Here is a 17,371-nt window from a genome sequence, read left to right on the forward strand (position 1 = left end):
ATTCACATATACTTATCAGAAATGTTGTAGTGCTCCCACTCACTTTCTTGTAAATACAGGCTTCACCGCAAGTCTGTATAAAACTATATGCTTTGATCAACTTATCAAAGCGTATATTCCAACTCCGAGATGCTTGCACCAGTCCATAGATGGATCGCTGGAGTTTGCATATTTTGTTAGCACCTTTAGGATTGACAAAACCTTCTGGTTGCATCATATACAACTCTTCTTTAATGAATCCATTAAGGAATGCAGTTTTGTTTATCCATTTGCCAGATTTCATAAAATGCGGCAATTGCTAACATGATTTGGACAGACTTAAGCATCGCTGCGAGTGAGAAAATCTCATCGTATTCAACACTTTGAACTTTGTCAAAAACCTTTTTCCGACAAGTCTAGCTTTGTAGATAGTAACACTACTATCAGCGTATGTCTTCCTCTTGAAGATTCATTTATTTTTATGGCTCGCCGATCATTGGGCAAGTCAATCAAAGTCCATACTTTGTTCTCATACATGGATCCCATCTCAGATTTCATGGCCTCAAGCCATTTTGCGGAATCTTGGCTCACCATCGCTTCTTCATAGTTCATAGGTTCGTCATGGTCTAGTAACATAACCTCCAAAACAGGATTACCGTACCACTCTGGTGCGGATCTTACTCTGGTTGACCTACGAGGTTCAGTAACAACTTGATCTGAAGTTTCATGATCATCATCATTAACTTCCTCATTAATTGGTGTAGGTGTCACAGGAACCAGTTTCTGTGATGAACTACTTTCCAATAAGCGATGAGGTACAGTTACTTCATCAAGTTCTACTTTCCTCCCACTCACTTCTTTCGAGAGAAACTCCTTCTCTAGAAAGGATCCATTCTTAGCAACGAATGTCTTGAATTCGGATCTGTGATAGAAGGTGTACCCAACTGTCTCCTTTGGGTATCCTATGAAGACACATTTCTCCGATTTGGGTTTGAGCTTATCAGGATGAAACCTTTTCACATAAGCATCGCAACCCCAAACTTTAAGAAACGACAACTTTGGTTTCTTGCCAAACCACAATTTATAAGATGTCGTCTCAACGGATTTAGATGGTACCCTATTTAACGTGAATGCAGCTGTCTCTAATGCATAACCCCAAAACGATAGTGGTAGATCGGTAAGAAACATCATATATCACACCATATCTAATAAAGTACAGTTACGATGTTCGGACACACGATTACACCGTGGTGTTCCGGGTGGCGTGAGTTGCGAAACTATTCCGCATTGTTTCAAATGTATGCCAAACTCGTAACTCAAATATTCTCCTCCACGATCTGATCGTAGAAACTTTATTTTCTTGTTACGATGATTTTCCACTTCGCTCTGAAATTATTTGAACTTTTCAAATGTTTCAGACTTATGTTTCATTAAGTAGATATACCCATATCTGCTCAAATCATCTGTGAAGGTGAGAAAATAACGATATCCGCCACGAGCCTCAATATTCATCGGACCACATACATCTGTATGTATGATTTCCAACAAATTAGTTGCTCTCTCCATAGTTCCGGGGAACGGCGTTTTAGTCATCTTGCCCATGAGGCACGGTTCGCAAGCATCAAGTGATTCATCATCAAGTGATTCCAAAATCCCATCAGTATGGAGTTTCTTCATGCGCTTTACACCAATATGACCTAAACGGCAGTGCCACAAATAAGTTGCACTATCATTATTAACTTTGCATCTTTTGGCTTCATTATTATGAATATGTGTATCACTACGATCGAGATCCAACAAACCATTTTATTGGGTGTATGACCATAGAAGGTTTTATTCATGTAAACAGAACAACAATTATTCTCTAATTTAAATGAATAACCGTATTGCAACAAACATGATCAAATCATATTCATGCTCAACGCAAACACCAAATAACATTTATTTAGTTTCAACACTAATCCCGAAAGTATAGGGAGTGTGCGATGATGATCATATCAATCTTGGAACTACTTCCAACACACATCGTCACCTCGCCTTTTACTAGTCTCTGTTTATTCTGCAACTCCTGTTTCGAGTTACTACTCTTAGCAACTGAACCAGCATCAAATAGCGAGGGGTTGCTATAAACACTAGTAAAGTACACATAAATAACATGTATATCCAATATACCTTTGTTCACTTTGCCATCCTTCTTATCCACCAAATAGTTGGGGTAGTTCCGCTTCCAGTGACCAGTCCCTTTGCAGTAGAAGCACTTAGTCTCAGGCTTAGGACCAGACTTAGGCTTCTTCACTTGAGCAGCAACTTGCTTGCCGTTCTTCTTGAAGTTCCCCTTCTTTCCTTTGCCCTTTTCTTGAAACTAGTGGTCTCGTCAACCATCAACACTTGATGTTTTTCTTGATTTCTACCTTTGTCGATTTCAGCATCACGAAGAGCTCGGGAATTACTCTCGTCATCCCTTGCATACTATAGTTCATCACGAAGTTCTACTAACTTGGTGATGGTGACTAGAGAATTCTGTCAATCACTATTTTATCTGGAAGATTAACTCCCACTTGATTCAAGCGATTGTAGTACCCAGACAATCTGAGCACATGCTCACTACTTGAGCTATTCTCCTCCATCTTTTAGCTATAGAACTTGTTGGAGACTTCATATCTCTCAACTCGGGTATTTTCTTGAAATATTAACTTCAACTCCTGGAACATCTCATATGGTCCATGACGTTCAAAACGTCTTTGAAGTCCCGATTCTAAGCCGTTAAGCATGGTGCACTAAACTATCAAGTAGTCATCATATTGAGCTAGCCAAACGTTCATAACATCTGCATCTGCTCCTGTAATAGGTCTGTCACCTAGCGGTGCATCAAGGACATAATTCTTCTGTGCAGCAATGAGGATAATCCTCAGATCACGGATCCAATCCGCATCTTTGCTACTAACATCTTTCAACATAATTTTTCTCTAGGAACATAACAAAAATAAACACAGGGAAGCAACAACGCGAGCTATTGATCTACAACATAATTTGCAAAATACTATCAGGACTAAGTTCATGATAAATTTAAGTTCTATTAATCATATGACTTAAGAACTCCCAGTTAGATAGACATCCCTCTAATCATCTAAGTGATTACGTGATCCAAATCAACTAAACCATAACCGATCATCACGTGAAATGGAGTAGCTTTCAATGGTGAACATCACTATGTTGATCATATCTACTATATGATTCACGCTCGACCTTTCGGTCTCAGTGTTCCGAGGCCATATCTGCATATGCTAGGCTCGTCAAGTTTAACCTGAGTATTCTGCGTGTGCAAAACTGGCTTGCACCCGTTGTAGATGGACATAGAGCTTATCACACCCGATCATCACGTGGTGTCCGGGCACGATGAACTTTGGCAACGGTGCATACTCAGGGAGAACACGTTTATCTTGAAATTTAGTGAGAGATCGTCTTATAATGCTACCGTCAATCAAAGCAAGATAAGATGCATAAAAGATAAACATCACATGCAATCAATATAAGTGATATGATATGGCCATCATCATCTTGTGCTTGTGATCTCCATCTCCGAAGCACCGTCATGATCACCATCGTCACCGGCGCGACACCTTGATCCACATCGTTGCATCGTTGTCGTCTCGCTAACTATTGCTTCTACGACTATCGCTACCGCTTAGTGATAGAGTAAAACAATTACATGGCGATTGCATTGCATACAATAAAGCGACAACCATATGGCTCCTGCCAGTTGTCGATAACTCGGTTACAAAACATGATCATCTCATACAATAAAATATAGCATCATGTCTTGACCATATCACATCACAACATGCCCTGCAAAACAAGTTAGACGTCCTCTACTTTGTTGTTGCAAGTTTTACGTGGCTGCTACGGGCTTAGCAAGAACCGTTCTTACCTACGCATCAAAACCACAACGATAGTTTGTCAAGTTGGTGTTGTTTTAACCTTCGCAAGGACCGGGCGTAGCCAAACTCGGTTCAACTAAAGTGAGAGAGACAGACACCCGCCAGTCACCTTTAAGCAACGAGTGCTCGCAACGGTGAAACCAGTCTCGCGTAAGCATACGCGTAATGTCGGTCCGGGCCGCTTCATCTCACAATACCCCCAAACCAAAATATGACATGCTGGTAAGCAGTATGACTTATATCGCCCACAACTCACTTGTGTTCTACTCGTGCATATAACATCAACGCATAAAACCAGGCTCGGATGCCACTGTTGGGGAACGTAGTAATTTCAAAAAAAATCTACGCACACGCAAGATCATGGTGATGCATAGCAACGAGAGGGGAGAGTGTTGTCCACGTACCCTCGTAGACCGAAAGCGGAAGCGTTAACACAACGCGGTTGATGTAGTCGTACGTCTTCACGATCCGACCGATCAAGTACCGAACGCACGGCACCTCCGAGTTCAGCACACGTTCAGCTCGATGACGTCCCTTGAACTCCGATCCAGCCGAGTGTTGAGGGAGAGTTTCGTCAGCACGACGGCGTGGTGACGATGATGATGTTCTACCGACGCAGGGATTCGCCTAAGCACCGCTACGATATTATCGAGGTGTAATATGGTGGAGGGGGGCACCGCACACGGCTAAGAGATCAATGATCAATTGTGTTGTCTAGAGGTGCCCCTCTGCCCCCGTATATAAAGGATCAAGGGGGGGTTCGGCCGGCCAAGGGGAGAGGCGCGCCAGGAGGAGTCCTACTCCTACAGGGAGTAGGACTCCCCCCTTTTCCATGTTGGACTAGGAGAGAGAGGGGAAAGAGGTGGAGGGGAGGAAGGAAAGGGGGGGCGCCGCCCCCCTCTCCTTGTCTTATTCGGACTAGGGGGAGGGGCGTGCGGCCCTGCCCTGGCCTCCTCTCCTCTCTTCCACCTAGGCCCACTAAGGCCCATTAAGTTACCGGGGGGTTCCGGTAACCTCCCGGTACTCCGGAAAAATCCCGATTTCACCCGGAACACTTCCGATGTCCAAACATAGGCTTCCAATATATCAATCTTTATGTCTCGACCATTTCGAGACTCCTCGTCATGTCCGTGATCACATCCGGGACTCCGAACAACTTTCGGTACATCAAAACATATAAACTCATAATATAACTGTCATCGTAACCTTAAGCGTGCGGACCCTACGGGTTCGAGAACTATGTAGACATGACCGAGACACCTCTCCGGTCAATAACCAATAGCGGAACCTGGATGCTTATATTGGTTCCCACATATTCTACGAAGATCTTTATCGGTCAGACCGCATAACAACATACGTTGTTCCCTTTGTCATCGGTATGTTACTTGCCCGAGATTCGATCGTCGGTATCTCGATACCTAGTTCAATCTCGTTACCGGCAAGTCTCTTTACTCGTTCCGTAATACATCATCCCGCAACTAACTCATTAGTTACAATGCTTGCAAGGCTTAAGTGATGTGTATTACCGAGAGGGCCCAGAGATACCTCTCCGACAATCGGAGTGACAAATCCTAATCTCGAAATACGCCAACCCAACAAGTACCTTCGGAGACACCTGTAGAGCACCTTTATAACCACCCAGTTACGTTGTGACGTTTGGTAGCACACAAAGTGTTCCTCCGGTAAACGGGAGTTGCATAATCTCATAGTCATAGGAACATGTATAAGTCATGAAGAAAGCAATAGCAACATACTAAACGATCGAGTGCTAGGCTAACGGAATGGCTCAAGTCAATCACATCATTCTCCTAATGATGTGATCCCGTTAATCAAATAACAACTCATGTAAATGGTTAGGAAACATAACCATCTTTGATCAACGAGCTAGTCAAGTAGAGGCATACTAGTGACACTTTGTTTGTCTATGTATTCACACAAGTATTATGTTTCCGGTTAATACAATTCTAGCATGAATAATAAACATTTATCATGATATAAGGAAATAAATAATAACTTTATTATTGCCTCTAGGGCATATTTCCTTCAAATACAATACGTGTCGTTTCCCCTACTGTCACTGGGATCAAGCACCACATGATTGAACCCAAAGCTAAGCACTTCTCCCATCGCAAGAAAGATCAATCTAGTAGGCCAAACCAAACTGATAATTCGAAGAGACTTGCAAAGATAACCAATCATACATAAAAGAATTCAGAGAAGATTCAAATATTTTTCATAGATAATCTTGATCATAAACCCACAATTCATCGGATCTCGACAAACACACCGCAAAAAGAGTTACATCGAATAGATCTCCAAGTTCGAGGAGAACTTTGTATTGAGATCCAAAGAGAGAGAAGAAGCCACCTAGCTAATAACTATGGACCCAAAGGTCCGTGGTAAACTACTCACACATCATCGGAGAGGCTATGTTGTTGATGTAGAAGCCCTCCGTGATCGATGCCCCCTTCGGCAGAGCGCCGGAAAAGGCCCCAAGATGGGATCTCACGGGTACAGAAGGTTGCGGCGGTGGAAATAGGGTTTCGTGGTGCTCCTCGATGGTTTCGGGGTACGTAGGTATATATAGGAGGAAGAAGTAGGTCGGTGGAGCCACGAGGGTCCCACGAGGGTGGAGGGCGCGCCCAGGGGGGTAGGCGCGCCCCCTGCCTCGTGGCCTCCTCGTTCATTTCTTGACGTCCACTCCAAGTCCTCTGGATCACATTTGTTCCAAAAATCACGCTCCCGAAGGTTTCATTCCTTTTGGACTCCGTTTGATATTCCTTTTCTGCGAAACACTGAAATAGGCAAAAAAACAGCAATTTGCACTGGGCCTTGGGTTAATAGGTTAGTCCCAAAAATAATATAAAAGTGTATAATAAAGCCCATTAAACATCCATCACAAAATATATAAAAGCATGGAGCAATCAAAAATTATAGATACGTTCGAGACGTATCACCCAGGAAGGCCCATTGACCCCCCGGGGTGTTCCGGTAACTCCCCGGTATTCCAGTATTTATCCGGTGACCCCCGGAACCTTTCCGGTGTCCGAATATAACCTTCCAATATATCAATCTTTATGTCTCGATCATTTCGAGACTCCTCGTCATGTCCGTGATCTTACCCGGGACATCGAACAACCTTCGGTACATCAAAACACATAAACTCATAATACGATCGTCATCGAACGTTAAGCGTGCGGACCCTACGGGTTCGAGAACTATGTAGACATGACCGAGACACATCTCCGGTCAATAACCAATAGCGGACCTGGATGCTCATATTTGCTCCTACATATTCTATGAAGATCTTTATCGGTCAAACCGCATAACAACATACGTTGTTCCCTTTGTCATCAGTATGTTACTTGCCCGAGATTCGATCGTCGGTATCATCATACCTAGTTCAATCTCGTTACCGGCAAGTCTCTTTACTCGTTCCGTAATGCATCATCCCGCAACTAACTCATTAATCACATTGCTTGCAAGGCTTATAGTGATGTGCATTACCGAGAGGGCCCAGAGATACCTCTCCGATACACGGAGTGACAAATCCTAATCTTGATCTATGCCAGCCCAACAAACACCTTCGGAGACACCTGTAGAGCATCTTTATAATCACCCAGTTATGTTGTGACGTTTGATAGCACACAAGATGTTCCTCCGGTATTCGGGAGTTGCATAATCTCATAGTCAGAGGAACATGTATAAGTCATGAAGAAAGCAATAGCAATAAAACTTAACGATCATTATGATAAGCTAACGGATGGGTCTTGTCCATCACATCATTCTCCTAATGATGTGATCCCGTTCATCAAATGACAACACATGTCTATGGTCAGGAAACTTAACCATATTTGATTAACGAGCTAGTCTAGTAGAGGCATACTAGGGACACTTTGTTTTGTCTATGTATTCACACATGTATCAAGTTTTTGGTTAATACAATTCTAGCATGAATAATAAACATTTATCATGATATAAGGAAATAAATAATAACTTTATTATTGCCTCTTGGGCATATTTCCTTCAGCATCATGTTAATTCTTTGTGTGAAGAGAGGAGAAGGGGTGGGTGGTCCTCAATGAGCAGACGCAAAGCATCGTTCCCTCGAAGGAGCTCCCCGACACGAAGGACGCTCACATTCCCTCCCTATTTGGGTCCTTTATTTTTTTCATGTCTATTGTTATAAAAACCTTTTGGCTCATATTTGCTTTGCATAAAATAAAAAATGCACCAATATTTTGCTAATCTTAGATGGACCAATACTTTCAAAATTGCAGTTTTAGATAAAATGTTGCAATCTTAGATGGCTAAGGGCAACTCTAGCAGACCCCTTATCCTCTAGCTCTTCAAATGCTTTTCTAAACCTTAACTCATCAAAGCCGAGGAGTTCAGAAAGTGGTCGGAACTAACCAGACCCTCAAATTTAACCCATCAAATGAACTAGACCCCACATGGAAGTTTCTTTTCCTCTTCTTCTTCTTTCTGGTGCGCCCAACCGGAGCAGTATCTCGACCACACACAACTCCGACATGTCGCCCTGCCTGACCCCGCCGCCTCACCATCGCCGCGAGGTTCGACGCGCCCATGCCCATGTTGTCTAGCTCTACAAAGCGAGGAATGGCGCGTTGGATGAGGTCCCTGGTGGTGGCGCTCACGCCCGATGCGACCGGGAAGCGCATCGGTTGGCTGAAGACGTTGAACAACGTGGCGTGGTTTCCATCCCCTTGAAAGGCGTGGTGTCTTGCAACAACTCATAAAAAGGGAAGACACCGAACACCCACCAATCGACGACGATCTTTATGTTAGGTACTTGTCCGTTTCGACAAAGAACCTGGAACAACACGCAGATCAGCCAAATATGCCACAACTTTGACCAAATTCCTGCGGGCGGCGACACCGGCGGCATAACTTTGGCGGGTGGGGTCACCGGGGGAGCGGAGGCAGCCAACAGTTTCACTCCCGAGGCGGTCGGTGGTGACGAAGGCGGACGGAGAAGGCGTCGTACATGGGAAAGATCAAGAAATATTTCTGCTCAGGGTAGCAGGAGTAATTTTAGTGTGAACTTATATCGCCTCTCAAAATTGAGAAAGTTTAGAACTTATTTGGGCTTAGGGTGAATTCCATATATGCCACTCAAAACTTGCCCATATTCCCATCTGCCATTGGAAATTTCCCTCTCCCAGATATGCCATTGAAAATTTGCACCGCACACAGATATGCCACTATGGTCAGTTTGACCGTTAGTTGACTGTCAAGTGGCACTTGGAAAGACGATTTTGCCCCTGGTACTGTAGCGGCGATACACTGTAGCACTCCGAACAAATTTGATCACTTTCGAAATTGCGGGCACACGTACTGTAGCGTCCACTTTTACAAAAAAAATGCTAGTTTTTTGAAATTGCGAACAATTTTTTCAAAAAAAAGTGTTAGGAATTCAGAATTTGAAATTACGGAGATTTATTTTGAAATTCAAAAAAAATGTTTGAATTTCAAATTTGTTCGGATGCTACAGTATATCGTCGCTACAGTACGGACGCCCCGCAATTCGAGATTGGCCAAATTTGTTCGGAATGCTACAGTATGTCGCCACTACAGTACAGGGGCAAAGTCGTCTTTTCACATGCCACTTGACAGTCAACTAACGGTCAAACTGGCCATAGTGGCATATCTGTACACGGTGCAAATTTTCAATGGCATATTTGGGAGAGGGAAATTTCCAATGGCAGATGAAGGTACGGGCAAGTTTTGAGTGGCATATATGGAATTCACCCTTGGGCTTAACTCCTGAAATTTTTTAGGAGTTAGCCGGATAGGAGTTTGTTTAGGTGCAGTTAACTCCTTGAAAGAGGATATTTTGAGTAGTTAACCCTTTTTGAGGGATCGACTAGTGTTGCCCTAACATTTGCGAAAAAATTAGAAGCAAAAGTGACGGAAAACATAATAGCAACATGTTGTTTTTCCAGGATGATTTACTAACAATTAGCAAACCAATCAAAACCGTTGAAATTTGAACTCAAATTAAACGATGGGTCGGTGTCTGAACTTTGCTTAAATCAGTCACATTTCTTTGGTTTTGAATCAGGCTTTAACCAAACTTATCTCTAAGTCGATCTACATATAACCTACAAAACACATATTGTAGCAAATTTTGTCTAAAGTTGCACACCCTAAAATAGTGCAATTTCAGGCGTTAATGTTAAGTTTTTTCTAAAAGCAGGCTGCAGAAAGTTAATTAGCAAAACGGCTAACCATGATGAACGTTTGGAGACTCCTAGACAAGAACCTACTGCCGATGCTCTACGCAAGATCCTAAAATTGAGAAGCAGTATTTTATATTACTATCAATTGATGGATCGATCCTGCCTCCAACACTTGAATTCACAGCGGGAGCAACGACAAACAGAAGAGCTGATGCAAACTCTACCAATGATCTCTACTAAAAGTGGCAACATTTTAGCAGCATCCGAATCACTGATCCCATTGGCTGGGTGGTCGCCTCCATGGTTTCATCACTTCGGTCACTTCTCTTTCGATTCAGGTGCATCATCCTCTATCTTACATTCACACGGACCCACCCGACATTGCCGCGTCCCCGTTCGCCTCTCACATGTATCCCCAGCCAGATGAGAAATCGAGCACAACATGCACGTACGTGAAGCTACACACACAAGCCGCCTACGTGGGTTCACAACATGTATATACTACTCCGCGGCTTCAAGCCACCGCGTTCCACTCGACGGGCGGCCACGGCCACGGCTCCCACAGCTCCGGCGTGGCGCAGAAGGACTCCGGGAAGACCGCCCCGTCGTAGCGGAGGTGGTCGTCGCACTCGGACTCCACCGACGCCGAGACGTCCGCCGGCGTGGCGCACGCCGTCCCGCCGAGCACGCAGCTCTCTGGGGGCTCGACGTCGACGCACCCGGCGACGACGTTCCTCTTGTCGTCGTCCAGCTCCTGGCCGCCTCCGTTGCAGCTGCTGCTGCTGGCGGTGGCGCCACCGCCGCCGCCGTCCCTCTCCCTCAGCCTCTCGCTCAGCTCGTGCAACTGCACACACGTACGTACGTACAGTTAGCAGCTGGATTAAGTATCGGGAAGATCAAATTAAGAATACGCGCGAAGCGATTAGCTTTGCCGGATATATTTACCTGTGCGGCGAGGGCGAGCTTCTCTTGCTTGAGCGACTCGACGCGGGAGTGGAGGGCGTCGTAGTCGGCGCGGAGGGCGGCGAAGTCGTGCTCCAGCTGCTTGGAGCGCCACCGCGCGCGCTTGTTCTGGAACCAGATGGCCACCTGGCGCGGCTGCAGGCCCAGCTCGCGCGCCAGCTCCGCCTTCTCCCGGGGCTCCAGCTTGGCGTGGTGCGCGTGGAACATGGACTCCAGCGACCGTATCTGCTCCTCCGTGAACCGCCGCTTCCTCTCCGCCCCACGACCCCCGCCGCCCCTCCCCACGAAGCACAGCTGCTCCTCCATCTCCATCTCCATGTCCATGCCCATCATCGGCGCGCACAGCTGCTGCTGCTGCGCCGGCAGCGACGCGGGCGGGGGCATCAGGAACTGCTGCTGCTGGTGGTAATCCATGTCAACCGACCCGGTGGGCCACTGCTCTGCTCCGACCGGTCGCTACTCTGCTCTGCTCTGTTGGATGGATCCCCTCCCTACGCTATGCCGTCCGTTCCTTCCTCTTCCTCTGCCTCTCGGCGCCGGGAGGCCCGTTTTATACCGGCGGACGGCGTTACGTGTCCGCGTTGCGCGAGATGCGAACATGTGGTCTTCGCGACGGCGGATAAAGAAACCCCCCCGCCCGGGGCCCACGCGGCCTGACACCGAGCGAAAGCCGCTTTCGTGCCCCGGGCCAAGTGTCGCGGATCCAGCGGCGCCAGAGGCTGTGCCCACCACGGCGCCCCCATGTCTATCCTCCCGCCTCGAGATCCGCACCCGAAACGTGGCCACGGGTGCAAAGATCTTGCTTCTCCTCCTCCTCCCGCTCATTCAAGGCTTCCTTCCGGCCTACGGATTGCAAATTATAAGTCGACCAGACGTGTTCTTTTCGTTTATTTTCTTCTCTGTCTGTCCACTTCTCGCGTTTTCATGTACACGAACCGATCGATCGGCTGCACGAGAAAGGGTCAGCACTACGTAGTACTACTCCGGTAGTGTATCATGGGGCGGGCTTGCCCGCCAATGGGTGGTGGAAAGGTGTGCGCCTTGGTGTTCCACGGGGAGACGGGGACGGGCGCGGGGGGAGGAACAGGTAGGACCAATGGCCGTGCGCGGCTCCGTCGGGGGCTGCACGCGTCGCCGTCGCGGCGCCAGGTGTGCGGGGGCTTCCGCCGGAAGGGGCGTCGAGGTGGCGCGCCGCGTTTGTCCCGTTCGCCGGGCTCCAACGACCGGGCCGATGCACACACCACAATAGCTAGCTACGAGTGCAAGCTAGCTCGTCGCGTTGGCCGGTCTTGTCGCCTGTTGTCGTTGTGCGCTCCACTAGTTTACTCCATTGATCGTTTACCAGGAAGGAAGGGACATCATGGTAACTCAGGATAGATAGATACGGTGAGTGAAGTGAAGGTGATAGGCGAGCACTTGGGGGGTCAGTGCGGGGAGCAGAGGTTATCCCCGATCGATCGTTTTCCACCCGGAGGCCGGCGATTCGCTGCCCCCGACCTCCCACGATCCAAACGTGCTAGAGCAGATCAGGTAAGTTAAAAGCGGTGACCCGGTGCGACTGAACTGCCTTTATTTGTTGAATGCTACTAGTGCGCTGGTGGAGTTCTTCCGGCTTCGGTAACGGCGGGGGTCAGGTCATTTCGAGGCGCAGTAGCACGACACAAAAGTTGATAACCCTGTAAAGATGCCACTGCCGGTTTGTATCGATCATCCGAACTATGGATAGTTTTTTTCTTCTAAGAAACACAGTACAAACGCAAACGCTCAGAGACACGAATATTGGTAGTTCATCCCGTCAAGAAACGTTGATCAAGTTTTCACGCGTAGGGGAGGAGATCGAGCCGACGCGCCGCGCGCGCGTGCGCCCATCTGTGGCGCCCAAGCGGTGCCGAGCTGCTATGCTATGCACGGGCAGGGTCAGCTGAGTAGCTGTCCGTGGTGACCACCGTGATAAACGCGGCGATGACGCTCACAGAAACGAAAACGAATAGTGATAGTTTTTTTTTCGAGAAAAAGGTAAAAACGCAAACGCTCACAGAAACGAAAAGTGGTGCGATCAAGTTTTCGCGGGTAGGGAGGAGATCGAGCCGGCGCGCCGCGCGCGTGTGCGCCCAAGCGGCGCAGCTGAGTAGCTGGTGACCACCGTGATTAATCGCGGCGATAACTTACTCGAGTGCGGTAGCAGGCTCTAGGAGGGAGAGGTGTGCAAGGTACGCAGAAGGCACAGTTATTACACGGACAGGTTAGGCGACCGGGACCAGGAGGGAGAGGAGGAGGAGGAGCAGAAGGGGGCGCGCGCGCGCGGCGGCGGGGCCACCGCGGACGTCGACGGCCGGCCGGCCGGAGGCGGACACGCGTCCGCACCCCAGTGGCGCCGGGCGGGGGTGGCACACGCGGCGCCGCGCGGGTGGCGAGGGGCCAGAGGCGGGTCGGCGTCGCGCGCTACTCGTGGCTGGTGCGCGCGTCGGCGTCGCGCCAGTTTCTGTGGAGAGATCAAAAGCTTGGCCGCGTGGCCACAGTCGCGCACGCCTTCCCTTCCTCCCGAGCTCGTGGGGATTCATGGCGCCATCTGGTGTACTACGATTTAAATTCCGCTGGTCCTGGGGATCGAGACGGGCGCGGGAAGGAGTTCGACCCGTCCGTGTTTCATTTTCGTTCGTGTATGCATGCATGGTACTGTGCGCCGGCTCAAGCTACTGCCTACCTACCTCTTTTTTCGTTCGTGTATGCATGCATGGTACTGTGCACCTGTATCTGCCTACCTCTTTAAGATCAGTCGCGTGAAGGAATGAACGATCCTATCCGTAGGCAATTTGAGTCCGAAATCTACATGTTCTTGCGGTATTTGTTTCTACTTGTCATGGGCCAGCAAGTGAGGGCATGTACAATGATGCTATCTTAGGAATGCAACATAGGATAAATGCTGAGGTGAGGAGAGATAAATTATAAGAAAAGGCCCATCTTCTCTTATTTAGAGCGTGTTCGGAAATGGTCCAGCTCCTTTGAATCCTCAACTCCCGCTCCTCCACCCAAAATGCCTCTTCTTGTAAAAAATAGCGCTAGAAAAAAAAACTGTTTGGCAAGCAGCTTCGCTCGTGATTCAGGAGGAGAGGCTGAACCGCATACGCGAGCGAGTCAGGCGTGGCCGCCCAACCGTTTTCCACTTGGTGGTGGCAATTCTTTCGTAAATCTTATCAACTATGTGATCTTACAGATCTGAGATCCTGAAAACCGTAGTTCCATGGAATTGCATTGTAGCCTGCTCCGCACCATGTCATTTCTAAATTACATGCAAGGCTTAAGATAACACCGTCTTAACAACCATTGTACATGCCCTGTTGATGTCTGTCATGAGTTTTTCATCTGATTCTGTTTCTTCCGGTTCGTGTTTTTCGGGGGCCTAACACAAGTTCCTGATAATGCACGTGGCAAAATCAAGTATAATATACTACTTAATTTCGCTATACTGGTACATCCTTTTCTTAGTTTATATTTACTTCAAAAGCAAGATAGTCCAATCAAATGGAGAAGGAAAGCACCTTTGCTAAGTAGTAGTAGTAGTCAGGCTAAGTTATTCTGCAAAGCGATACCACTTTGCGTTGCGCTAAATCGCACTAATCAGCACAATTCTGTAAGTTTTGTCGTAGTTGATTAGTAGGCCCTACCAGATTGCTTGTGGCATCCCCTCTTATTCAATCTTTTAAGTTTGACCTCCGACCACGGTGCACCTTCTCCAATCAGGGAGCCGTTGCGTACTAGAGAACCATATCCGCACACGAGTTTGCTGTCAGGCCTCTGAAAAACCATCATAGTTTCACACGTTAGTTGGATGTTTTTTCTTAGGATTTGGTTTCCCATCCATTGGTACTACTACAGCTGTTCCCGAGTGAGTTCATGTCCAAGACTAATCAGAGTGACAAACATACAAGCAACATGTTTTGATTAGTAGTCAAGGATGGTATAAAATGACTAAACTCTGAACCTGGTTTAGCTCGGAAACTCTGCATCTAAACTTTTTTGCAAGTGATGTAATCATGTAAAGGTGTTCTGCGAGCATTAGATAAATACACATAGGAACTGGATTCATCCTAGTCAGGCTTTGTACAATGCAAAGTGTTTAAGGAAGATGCTTCAAGATATACTATCTCTACTCCTATAAAAATACGAGTTGGTGATGATGGTGTGCCTGCCTTGCTTCAATTTCAACCATCGGATCTGCATCCAACGCATTGTAATCAATCTGTGGTACATTTTGCAAAAAACGCCCGCTGCATCACACATTTGCAGATAAGCCCCCTCAGTCTATCTTTCCTGTTCGAGTCTCTGCCCCACCCCCACCAGGTAAAAAAACAACTATCGACCTTATCCATCTCCTCTCCAGAACGGGAGGCACCGTACGAACCGCCGCCGACAGCGCTGGAATCGATCCGGCGATGTGGCAGCTGCCGGCGCCGTTCAACCCCTGCCCCCTCCCCCCTCCCCCCGCCTTATGCCTTCTACCAGCCCCACCTCTCACCGCCGCGACGACCCCATCCTCCTCGCCGTCTCCTCCGTGGCTCTGCCCCCTTCCCCGTCTCATCCGATGCCAACCTCGGCAAGCAGGCCGCCGCCGCCGTCCGCCTAACGACGCATGTACTGCCTCCTCCTCTGCTGCTGCAGGCTTAGCGTAGATCATCACTGCCACCTCTCTCCCCCTTGCCGTCCCCTCCGCCGTCTCACCCGTCTCCTCCGCCGCTGGTCCGCCGCTGGTCCACCGCCAACGAATCTTCTGCCTCTTCCTCTGCGGTAGTGTTCCCACCGACCTCCGCCCACCATCGCCACCACCTCCCCCTCCTCGATGTCTCATCCGCCCCCTTCACCCTCTCCTCCAACGCTGACTGCCCCAAGTACGCCGCCGGCTACGAGCTGCTCATTCATAGCGGCGGCGGCGCCGCCACATACTACTCCTTGCCCTTCCCCACCGGCGCGCTATTCTTGGCTACTGTCATCCTGTCCACCCATATGCCGCCTCCCAAATTCAAATTTTCCGCCAAACCCGCGCGCCCAGGCGGAACTGTCTAGAAACCATCCTTGCAGGCTTATATATATCAAATTTTCTAGCACTCTGAGTTCAAATCCGCGCGCCAATGTGGAGCTGTCTAGAAACTACTATTGAATACCAATATAAAGCAAATGGGACTCTCGCTGCTGCACCCAAAGAAGCCAAATGCTGGTCACGGCATTCTTCAGATTGAACGGATTGTGAGGACTTTGTCTTCTGTTCTACTTCGTGAAGGACCAAGGTATGGGTGGATCTTCTTACTTGTGCAATTGTAGATGTGCAATGACAGAAATGACTGATCTGATTAGGAGATCAAGCACCAGTACCTTTTTCCAATATTAATACTAGAGGAATGGTTTACTATGCTTAGATTGCTATGCTAGCCCACTTCTATTCTAATATGATTTTTACACAATAAATGCTAGCACTGATAATTAGCGAATATAATAGCAGTTTGATTTTTTATTCATCTATTGGCATAGATTGCTGGACCACAGATAGCCACATTCTTGTCAATTGATCTTATACTTTTGTAGTACCACATTATACTTGTATTGCGATATTGCTTACAATTGAAATCTTGAAGTATAGTTGCTTAAGTTAACCAAATAGTAAATATGCATTGGTACTAAATATGCACATAAATACTCAGTGGCAGCTCCAACTACAATTGGAATTTTTTTTCTCACCGAATCATTGATTTTTAAAATGACGATCCACATGGCAGGTCCAAAAGATACTCATCAAGCTCAGAAATTAGAAGTCTCTAGGAGAAACCCTTGGATTTAGGTGTGAAACTGAATAATCACAAGGTCAGGACATACTGGGTGAGTTAGGCTGAATATTCAGTATGTGCGAGTGCATCATGCTTCATACTCCCACTGTTGACTGGAAGTTGTGAAGCCTATTATTAGACATGCTTGGAAATTATTGTAATAGGTTCTATGGAAATGCTGTGAAAAATTCATACTTGATCACTTATGTATACTACTATGTTCTGATTTGTAGTTTTTGGCTACCATACATGTGCATATCATTTGTTTTATTCATATTGTTACTTGATGATGATGAAATTTATCATATGTGCAATTTCAGATCTAAATATAAATTGCTCTAAATTTATCATACATGTCGTTGGCTTAAAACAAATTATCATGTTGTCTTTTGGCAAAGAATAGTATTCTTGTTAGATTACATATAACATTCCTATTAGCTTTTGTGTTTTGAGCTTTTAATTCATTTGGCTA

General features: G+C 47.0%; 1 protein-coding gene across 1 annotated transcript; it reads right to left on the reverse strand.

Moving 5' to 3' along the window:
- Window positions 1–10,230: 10,230 nt before the first annotated feature.
- LOC109786224 (homeobox-leucine zipper protein HOX22) lies at window positions 10,231–11,681 on the reverse strand. Its single transcript, XM_020344808.4, has 2 exons — window positions 11,066–11,681; window positions 10,231–10,964 (listed from the first exon to the last, which is right to left on the reverse strand). Exons 1-2 carry the CDS (start codon window positions 11,495–11,497, stop codon window positions 10,635–10,637), a joined length of 762 nt encoding a protein of 253 aa, XP_020200397.1. The 5' UTR covers window positions 11,498–11,681; the 3' UTR covers window positions 10,231–10,634.
- Between the last annotated feature and the right edge of the window lie 5,690 nt (window positions 11,682–17,371).

Source organism: Aegilops tauschii, chromosome 2 (genome assembly GCF_002575655.3).
Source record: "Aegilops tauschii subsp. strangulata cultivar AL8/78 chromosome 2, Aet v6.0, whole genome shotgun sequence".
Lineage (NCBI taxonomy): Eukaryota > Viridiplantae > Streptophyta > Magnoliopsida > Poales > Poaceae > Aegilops > Aegilops tauschii.